Consider the following 10,763-nt stretch of genomic DNA (forward strand, 5'->3'; position numbering starts at 1 on the left):
GTTTTCAGTTTAATTTAAAAAAAAAAAAAGAGAGAGAGAGAGAAAGACATTTCCATGCAATTAGTAAGCAAATCTCCTGGCTCTATCTCCAGAACAGATGTAGGTTCTAACCATTTCTGCCATAGGCTTCTGCTTTCCCTAAGTCTCTTGGAGGCCTTTTATTTTCCCCAGAGGATGCACGCACTTGCCAGAGAGAGAGAGAAAGTGAGAAAACACTCCCATAGAGAATGGTCATTTTGAAATCCCTTCTCCATTTCTCCTTCCTTTCAGGGTTTGGGGCGTGCACACACGCACACACGCACACACGCTTGGTGGTGAGCATCCATAGTAAAACCAGATGAAATAGACTTCGAGAAAAAACTGTGAGCAGTGGGGTCAGTCTCTGTGGGTCACCTCCAGCGACTGCTGCTCCTTGAGGAGCTTTCTCTACTGCAGTGCCCCGCTCGTTTCCACATGCACAAGGTGCCGGGTCACCGCCCTGTCACGGGGCTCTGCTGAGACCGCCTTTGTCACGTGTACATACTGGGGTGATGACAGGCCCTCAGGGATGTGGAGGTGAAGGGGCTCCACACACCAAGGCTGGGTGACGGTGGTCGCATCACTGTTGTCAACACAGCACTGAGCTGTGGGGCGGGGCTCCAGCGGGGACGGTGGGGATCTGGCAGTCCTCGTTTCTGGGGAGCGCCCTCCAAGGAACCTCCCTATGTGGGATTCAAGATTAGTGATGACTTGGTGGCCCTCCTGTGGCTGGGACTGCAGGTATCCGAGGTAGAGATGAGGACCAACCAGGGCATTTTATCTCCTCTTCCTACAGCAGGCAGCTCCCCTAAGCTCCAGCCACTTCTGAGGTGGAGATTCGCCCGCTTTCTTATGCCTTGATCCTGGGTTCCCTGCCTTACGATATGCAGCTGTGCATCCATTCCTTTTTGTGCCCTGTCCATGGAAAGGCGGTGTGTGTGTTTCTCTAGCTGGCCATCTTTTCCAAGCCACCTGTAGTCTTTTTTTTTAGGCTTACCAAATTCCATCAACTTCAGGCTCAGAAACACTGAATGCCCACCCTCCCTCATTCACACAACAGGAGAAGGTAAACGTGCACTGTGTGATAAACAGCCAGGGTGCAGGAGGGTAGATGGCGGCACAGCAAAGGTAATCGCTTTAGTTCGTTACCAAGTTGCTAACAAATGTTCGAGACCGGGGACTTTGAAGAAATGCAGGTTGTTCAGCTCATGGTTTGGAGTCCAGGTCCGACCTCTGTTCAGACCACAGCACAGCAGAGGGCAGGGTCTTCGGCAGAAGGGGCCTGTCTTCCTGTGGCACACAGGCCCGCCTGAACCACCTCTCTCCAGAGGCCCCATCTTTCAAAGCCATGAGCAGGTTAAGGTTCTCCCCTCTTAATCCCATCACGGTGGCTGAGCGGATGAACATTTGGCGGGCATGTTCGAGTAGTAGCACTGAGGCCTGAGATGTTTTTTCGCCAAGAGTTGAGTGTGGTCACTAGTGGGAATATTGAAAAGAGGAAAGGGAATCTTATTCCCCTTAAAGTAATTCAAAGATTTGATTTTCTTACTGCTTTTAGTAGTTCACTATATTTATTAGTGTTTTGGGATGTTGACTTTTTCTTATAATATATTAGAAGTTATCAGGAACGTGAGGTGATTACATACCAGGCAAATATTAATGTGATGAGGTGGGACCTAAAATATAGCTTTTTAAGCAAGACGATACTTCCTAAGGAAAATTGTTTTTTTCTTAAATCTTTGAATAGCAGAATGCTTAAGACTAGAAATGTAAAACAGGAAAGTAACTTCTGAAACAATGCCATGAAAAATGTAAAGGGGGGAAAAGTACATCATTTACCATTTCAGGATCCTACAACCTGGTTTACTGGGTGTTCATTATTGTAATTCTTTGTAAATTAAAAGGTTACATTTTTCTGAATTAAAAAAATAGTGAGGTAAAAAAGACTGCCACACTTTTAGATGAACTGTGTAATTGTAAGCTAGGGACAAACACCTCAGAGACAAATATTCCAATGACAATTATTCTTCCAAATGGGAGTTCTGGTCTACCACCATGATGCAAGCTCTTCTATTTAAGTCACCTGCTGTCTTTGTGAGCACCCTACAATATGAAGCTTCTGTCCACTTCCCTTGTGCGTCATTATTAGGTATTTAAACATTCAGGCTGATAGGTCTGAGTTTTTCATCTATCTGTCCACCCTTTTCTATTTTAAAGATTTTCATATTAGTTCAAGAATGACCTTGCATTTATGCCAACAAAATGTAATTCCATACTGACACCACCATACCATCTTCACTCTTTAGATTCACAGCTTCTTCCCACCTGTCTACCTCTTTTCTTCCCTTTCTCATTTCCTCTTTGCTTCACTTCAGAATTCAGAAAGTCTTTAAATTGGAAAGTCTAATTTATGTCTCTTAGTCACCCACATTTACTAGATACATTTTTAAATGAACAATTACATTGACTACTCTAGTTCTGTAAGATTTTTCTCAAAATAATAGCTATCAGATCTTCAGGCTCAGAAGGTGCTGTGCAAGGTAAGAAATTTGAGGACTTTCTATCACATGTTATTTGAAATATTGACTCTGAACTTACTGGAAGGTTGGTTCAAATCAGAAAAAAAAATGATAATTGTGGGACTGTTGTGTCTGACTACCCTAATTATAAATAAGTATGAATCAGTGCTAGTCATGTGAACTGTCTGTGTCTGACTACCCTAATTACAAATAATTATGAATCAGTGCTAGTCATGTGAATTGTCTTTTGACTTCATGCCTTCTTGCAGCTGATATGATGGACTCAATTATATTCTGCAAATATAGGTGGTTTGCTTTCTCAGGAAAATTCTCCACAGATTTGTTTCAATGAAAAGCTTCAACCAAGTTTTGGGGGTTTTATAACAGTATTTTCACTTACATGATTCAAAATGTTTACAGGGAGATGAGGTTGTTTAATCTGTACGATTCCACCTTGTAAAGTAACTTATAAATATCTCTAAAGATGGATTAGTTAGAAAAATTGCTTACAGTCTGCTTTAAGAAGCCACTGCACTGTGCTGTTTCACCTATACTTGGAAATCACTGGAGGCAAGCAGGACCAACTATGTTGGCAGCTCGCCAGACACCCAGAAGTGGATCAGTAATGAAGAGGTTTCTGATCCCAAACCGTGTTTCATGTTCATACTCTTACATACCAAATGTCACGATTAAGCAGATGTCGAGGACAGAAATAGAGGAAAACTCGATTCAACCTGAGACTTAGCTGAGAAAGTAACCACATCTTAGGTCTGCTCTTAGAATGAAAGACAGCATCTATTGTATTGCAATTTTGCTATTATTGTACAGTTGCCAGATTATTTTATTTTGGAAGATATATTTTATTTCGCAATTGGAAATGAGGCTTCATACAAAAACACTTCTGGAAAGAAAATAATGAATTCATTTATACGTGGAATTCAATGACTCACAGTGAGGGTCACCATCCGTGACCTGTCCTCGCATCCTTCTGGCACTCTCAAACATCTTCTGAGCTTCATGGTCATCTAGGACCGTGCCAATGCTTGACACAGAGAAAGTCTTAACAGGAGAACGACAACAACAAAGAGAAAAGAGAAAGAAAGCCAGCTTCCTGGTCTTGGATCTATTGTTACTGAACAGAAAATCTATGAAAAGCACAGAGTGAGATTTAACGGCCACTGCTGTTGCAACTTTGCTTAAGACTAACTTAACACCTGTTTTTCAATGCCCATATTTGAGAATTCACCCACAGTGACATAGGAAAAAACTATTCTAACCTCTGATTATGTGTTCCACATATACAGATAGAAGAGGCGAAAGTCAGTGGGAAAGTCATCCTCACTCATTTAAAATTGAACTCTTCTGTTTATTTGAAGAACTAGAGACCAGTTCTCATTGATACCCTCTTTCTCTTTAGAGAGATTTTTGCTGTAGGGTGCATGTGCTCGCCAAAGAGACAGAAAGCAAGAGGTGACGAGCCGGATGGCCACACCACAAGCCCTTTCCCCCCATTCTTCTCTCAAGACTCTGGGCATGCATACATATGCACCGGAACTGAGCTCTGGGCGGCTGGGTCTGGGACTCAAACTGTGGTCTACTACGTGGGAGTCTGGCAACATAACCATTACACCATTTGTTGGTCCCTCATTGGCACACTCTTAAAGGACAAATTTAGTATATCTGTGGCCCGTGTTGACATATGTTTCAACAGAAACCAAAATACATTTAAGATGTATTAAAACATTATGTTTTAAAAATCATTATGCTGAACTAACTTAGAATTACATATTATTCACAAATTTGGATGAAGAATATTTTCCAAAATAAACACAATGTATAAAGGAATACAACAAATATTTCAATTATATAAATATTTAAATTATTTATGTAAAAATTCATTAAAATCACAATTATAAGTAAAAGTTTCAGTAAAATAGTTGCGATAAAGGTTACAGACTCTAGAATGTACTTACACTATAAAAAGAACTTGTTAATTTTGAAAAATCTCCACGATATAAAAGGGTCATGAACAATCAAATCCCAAAGTAAGTAACAGACAAGATAAACACGTAGTGACACGTTCTCAGTGGAAGACTTTACGCTAATGCAGATCGGTCTGGTGCGGAATGCTGGTGCGGGCTCCATGCGAGAGGTGTGTCCTGTAGCTAATCCCCATCTCTGAGCAGCGACCCTCTCACAGTTTCGTGATGGGCTTCTAAAGCCGGGACACCGTCTCCCACGGCCTGTCCGAGAGCCAGCCCCACACGGTCACTGCCAGCCCACGGAGGGACAGTGTGACAGACGGTCGAGGGACGAGTGGGTAAGTGCAGGGCTCGCCGTTCGGCCACAGCGACACTGTGCACAGACGGCGCAGCCACGTGGGAGGGCATTGAGTGCTCCTGGGCGTGGAACGGACTGGAGCGGCACTGAGGTCAGAACTGTGCAGAGACGTGGACTTGCTTACCACACGGGGACACTGAGCATTCCAGGTGACTTCCTTTATTTCTATTTTTGAATTATTTCTTACTGCTCTTCTACCACTTGGTGATTTTGGAAGCCAAGAGTCAACACTCATGTGAGAGGAGGATGCCCTTAGTTCTGAGGAGTTAGGGAGCCTTCAGATCTCCCTGTCACATGCGAGGACTGTGAGGAGGTCTCCGGGGTCTCATTATTGTGTATCTGTGTCAGGAAGAGCATCTGTGGTCAGGGCTGGGACACTCTTGTCCTGGTTGGGAGAGTTGGGCCCATTGTTCGTGGTGGCTTTACCATCCCCCAGGGACCAACAGCACTGACCACTGGGTCTCCACTGACCACTGACCAGCCTCTGCACTGACAGGAAGTGACAAGAACAGCCCTCCGAGGAGCTTGTCCGTCAGTGACTGAAGGGCAGGGCCGGGTGGGCGTTCACCTCCCTCTCCACCAGGTGAACGGATGGTGATCATTGGCTTTTAATTTCCCCAGTGGCTTATCCTGCAGAAAAAGAAAACGATGGTGATATAACAAGGACACACCACAGGAACACAGCTGGGGAAAGCACTGATTATTCACAGAATGAGAAGCCAGGAAGCGGCCGAGGATGAAATGTGGGTCTGATCAAGAAGAGTCTGGCTGAGAACGCACTTACCTGGGCACAGTCCATCCCTCGTGGCGTGGCTGTGGTGGGCGAGGTAGGAGGGCCCTTCTGTGAGCCTCCCTTAGTCATGGGTTCACCTTCCACTGTTCTTTCTCCACAGTGCTCTGCCCCTTCCATACGCTCCCTTTCATACCAGAAAGGCAGAAGTGGAAACTCCGGATCCCTAATCAGAGCCGTCCTTGCTGTTCGCCTGTGCTCATAAATGCTGTAGGTTTTTTATTTTTATTTATTTTTTTGAAAGATTTTTGCTTCAGGGTGTGTGCACTCCCCAGAGAGACAGAAAGCAAGAAACCACCCCCTAGGGAGAATGGCCACGCAACTCCCCACTCTGCCCCTGGGATTCTGGGCACAAATGCGCAAGCGCCCAACATGAGTTTTGAGCTGCTGGATCTGGGACTCGTACTGCAGTGAACTACATGAATCCAGCCATGTAACCATTCCGCCATCCGTTGGTCCCAAGGGTTCTTAACTTTCCTCACTTCTGGGCTCCTTGAAGACAGGGACCATCTTTTGCACTTTGCGTTCTACCCTTTCGGAACTCGGACCTTGGCCAACCCAGGGCCTCCTGAGATACTTGTGCGGTGAGTGGGCGGGTCTCTAGTTTGGCTGACGGGAAAACAGCACAAAGTAATTCCACTGCTGTTGGTTAACTAGAACTTTCAGCTTCTTTTTTTGTTTTCATCTGTAAAATGGATAGGTTATTGAAAAAGTAGATTACATCATATTTCTTGATCACTAAATGCTCTGTTATTGTGTTCCCACTGCGCCCAGGTGAGTGTATGCACAGGTAACTTCATTTTTTTTTTCCTAATTGGGTATTACACCTCAACCCTTCTGTACTCAATTATTTCTGATTTTGAGTGTGTTCACTGCTGAGGGACTTGAATGGATGAAGAAGTTTCAGGAATTGGGTATTACACCTCAACTCTTCTGTACTCAATTATTTCTGATTTTGAGTGTGTTCACTGCTGAGGGACTTGAATGGATGAAGAAGTTTCAGGTCATGATATTCTGGGAAAGAGATATTCCTTGGCCAGTGTTCTCCGTTAGAAATCTTACGGAAGCCACAGAGGTCATTTTAAATTATTTTAGTAGCCATATTGAAAACATAAAAGCAACTAGTTTAAACCAATTTTAATTCCTCTTAAGCAACTTTTTTAGTTATTTCACTAAATATACCAAAAATACTATGATCTTAGCCTACAATCAATACTTTTAAAATCAAGATGCATTGCATATCCCTCTTCATAATAAATCTTGGATCTTTAATGTAATCTCTACTTACTGCACTCGGGCTTCAGGGCCTCAGCAGGCTCATGGGGCCCTGGCTGCCGTGCTGGGTGCCATGGATCTCTGTTATGTGAAGGGAAACTGCAGGAATGACCCCCAGTGTTCACGAATAGGATAAAATGTTATTTAACAAGGTTCATGTATATCTCTAACTTCAAGTTTAAGGCCTAACTTTCTCTTTTAGAAAGGAGAACATATACTCGAATATTCTTTGCTTTGGCTTCCTTATCCGTCTGTCCCTGTTACAGCTGTACATCCGTCACTACTCCCACCTCTCTCATGCTATAAGTTCCGTTATCAGCAGCATCCTGCTTAAGAAGAAAAGCGAACAGCACGTGGCTCAGACATCACTTCCCATTGATTTTTTTCTTTTATGGATTCTCATATTTCTTCTCAGAGCTCAGAGTTCTTGAGGTTTGTGCTTCAACATAGAATCACTATTTTCAAGTCCCCATCAACTAATAAATAAAAACCAAGCACTCAAATTTGACAGTGTAACAAATGTGCCAACATGGTGTCATTAGGTAAAAATCAACGTGGTTATCTCTCAATAGGCAAAATAGATGGCCTTGATTGGTGGTGGTCCAGGGGCGTTCCCGGTGAGACTGGATCTCTGGGTAGAGGGAGGGAACGGGGCTGCCCCCTGCCCTCCCCACTGCTCTGACTGTCCCATCACGGGGTCCGTTTCCGTAGGGGCTGGGCGTGTCACACTGTGCTTGAGAGGGAGGAACACAGTGCTGGGAACGGACGGCCACGTCGGGCCCCACCGCGACCTGCAGGCAAGTGCAGTGACCGGTAATCAGGCACAACCTGCTCCGTGGAGGACGGCGTGACGGGGACACTGTCCTGCTCGGGCTGTGCTCTTCAGAAGGTAAGTTTGAGCTCCCTGAGATTGACGTCCTCCCTGGCTCAGAACCCCGTCATAGCGTCTTAAGGAACCAGATTCTTTGCCGGCTTGCCCTCTCACACCCAGGTCTCCAGAGCCATGGAGTGGGGCAATTACTCCACGAACGCCGACTTCGTCCTCCTGGGCGTGTTCAGCGGTACGCGATTCCCCTGGCTCCTCTTCGCCCTCATCCTCCTGCTCTTCGTGGTCTCCATCGCCAGCAACGCCGTCATGATCCTCCTCATCCACGTGGACGCACGCCTGCACACGCCCATGTACTTCCTGCTCAGCCAGCTCTCCCTCATGGACATCCTGTACATCTCCACCATCGTGCCTAAGATGCTGGCCGACCAGGCCACGGGCCAGAGGGCCATTTCCTTTGCAGGATGCACTGCCCAGCACTTCCTCTACTTGACCTTAGCAGGGGCCGAATTCTTCCTCCTAGGCCTTATGTCCTACGACCGCTATGTCGCCATCTGCCACCCTCTGCGCTACCCGGTCCTCATGAGCCGCAAGGTCTGCTTGTTGATCGTGGCAGCAGCCTGGCTGGGAGGCTCTGCAGACGACTTTCTGCTCACCCCAGTCACCATGCAGTTCCCTTTCTGTGCCTCTCGGGAAATCAACCACTTCTTCTGTGAGGTCCCTGCCCTGCTGAAGCTCTCCTGTACAGACACCTCGACCTATGAGACAGCCATGTATGTCTGCTGCATTCTGATGCTCCTCATACCTTTCTCTGTCATTTCAGCCTCCTACACGAGGATTCTCATCGCAGTTTGCAAGATGAGTGAGGCAGGGGGGAGGCAAAAGGCCATGGCCACCTGCTCCTCACACATGGTGGTGGTCAGCCTCATCTACGGGGCTGCCCCCGACCAGGCCACGGGCCAGAGGGCCATTTCCTTTGCAGGATGCACTGCCCAGCACTTCCTCTACTTGACCTTAGCAGGGGCCGAATTCTTCCTCCTAGGCCTTATGTCCTACGACCGCTATGTCGCCATCTGCCACCCTCTGCGCTACCCGGTCCTCATGAGCCGCAAGGTCTGCTTGTTGATCGTGGCAGCAGCCTGGCTGGGAGGCTCTGCAGACGGCTTTCTGCTCACCCCAGTCACCATGCAGTTCCCTTTCTGTGCCTCTCGGGAAATCAACCACTTCTTCTGTGAGGTCCCTGCCCTGCTGAAGCTCTCCTGTACAGACACCTCGGCCTACGAGACAGCCATGTATGTCTGCTGCATCCTGATGCTCCTCATACCTTTCTCTGTCATCTCAGCCTCCTACACGAGGATTCTCACCACTGTTTACAGGATGAGTGAGGCAGAGGGGAGGAAAAAAGCTGTGGCCACCTGCTCCTCGCACATGGTGGTGGTCAGCCTCTTCTACGGGGCAGCCATGTACACGTACGTGCTGCCTCACTCCTACCACACCCCCGCGAAAGACAAAGCAGTGTCCGCCTTCTACACCATCCTCACCCCCATGCTCAACCCTCTCATCTACAGCCTCAGGAACAAGGACGTCACAGGGGCCTTGAAGAAGACCGTGGGGAGGCTTCTGTTCTCAGAGAAGGTAACTGCTTTCTGAAGAAGTCGCACTTACTGCTCAAGGTGTAAAACAGGATAGTTCAATAAGAACTTTATAATTCTTGAGTTTGAATATTCTGCCTGGAAACTTAACACATCACCTGTAAATCAGTGATGGGAGAGGAATTTTTGGGATTTGGAAAGATGACTGAAATTTTGAGGATCTGGTTGCTTTTTGAAAGTTATGAGATTTCTGAGCAGAGGCCAGCTCTCATGGAGCAGGAAGAAGGTGGTTTTAGTAGCTGACCATGTCCCGTTACCACGCCTGCAGGCAGCTGGAAGTCACAGGGCAGCCTGATCCAGTGTGCTCGGTGAGGACAATGGGAAGGCTGGGCTTCAGCCTCTTCTCTGGCTTCTCAGCCTCTCAGACGCTGTCCCAAATGGCCATTGTAAAGAATCAGTTCGTCTCCAGTATTTTCCACCAGTAGTTTTATAGTTTGTGGTCTTAGGATTAGATCTTTGATCTACTTTGAGTTGATTTTAGTTAAAGGTGACATAGAAGGGTTCAGATTCATCTCTCTGCAGGCGGATACCCAGTTACTTCAGCATCATTTGCTAAAGAGGTTTCCCCTTTCTCACTGGATGGACTGACACCCTTTGTCAAAGATGAGTTGGCTGTATGTTTTGGGGTTTATTTATGGAGTCTCTACTCTGTTCCACTGATCTTCATGTCTATTTTTGTGACAATACCATGCTGTTTTGATTATCACACCTTTGTAATATATTTTGGGGTCAGAAAGTGATATGCCACCTACTAAAATGCTGGGGAAACTCTAGGAGACATTGGGGTAGGCAAAGACTTCTTAAACAAGACCCCCAAAGCAGTAATCCCCCAAATAGACAGGTGGCATTACATCAGATTAAGTAGTTTCTGCACAGCAAAGGACACTGTAATTTGTGTGAATTGACAACCCTAGGAATGGGAGATCATTTTTGTTAACTATGCCTCAGATAAGAGACTGATAACCATAATACACAGGGAACTCAAGCAGCTTACTGGAAAGAAAATGATTAACCCAATTAACAGATGGGAAAATGATCTGAATAAACAACTCTCTAAGGAAGACATATGAACCACCAAAAAGCATATGAAAAAATGTTCAACATCCCTCATTGTACAGGAGATGCAGATCAAAACCGAAATAAGATACCACCTAACCCCAATCAGAATGGTGAAGATTAAAAAAACAAATAATGATAAGCGCTGGAGGGGATATGTTGAGAGGGGAACACTCCTACACTGTTGGTGGGAATGTAGATCGGTCCAGCCACTGTGGAGAACAATTGTGGCACATATACTCCATGGAATACTATTCAGACATAAAAAAAAAAAACAATAAGGGCAC

The 10,763-nt window shown here is 45.9% G+C and overlaps 1 protein-coding gene across 1 annotated transcript; it reads left to right on the top strand.

Annotated features, from left to right (window-relative positions):
• Positions 1-7,945: 7,945 nt before the first annotated feature.
• Positions 7,946-9,418, top strand: LOC102470972 (olfactory receptor 2T27). The gene is made up of 2 exons (XM_014582883.1): positions 7,946-8,362; positions 8,882-9,418. Exons 1-2 carry the CDS (start codon positions 7,946-7,948, stop codon positions 9,416-9,418), a joined length of 954 nt encoding a protein of 317 aa, XP_014438369.1.
• Positions 9,419-10,763: the final 1,345 nt, after the last annotated feature.

The sequence above is a fragment of the Tupaia chinensis genome, unplaced genomic scaffold, assembly GCF_000334495.1.
Source record: "Tupaia chinensis unplaced genomic scaffold, TupChi_1.0 Scaffold143902_1, whole genome shotgun sequence".
In the NCBI taxonomy this organism is placed as follows: domain Eukaryota; kingdom Metazoa; phylum Chordata; class Mammalia; order Scandentia; family Tupaiidae; genus Tupaia; species Tupaia belangeri.

Bases quoted from the DNA above. Each gene is read 5' to 3' on its own strand.
- LOC102470972 (XM_014582883.1), top strand. From the start codon at position 7,946: ATGGAGTGGGGCAATTACTCCACGAACGCCGACTTCGTCCTCCTGGGC. The intron at 8,363-8,881 runs GTCTGCTTGTTG...ATGAGCCGCAAG, and splicing joins CGGTCCTCATGAGCCGCAAG to GTCTGCTTGTTGATCGTGGC.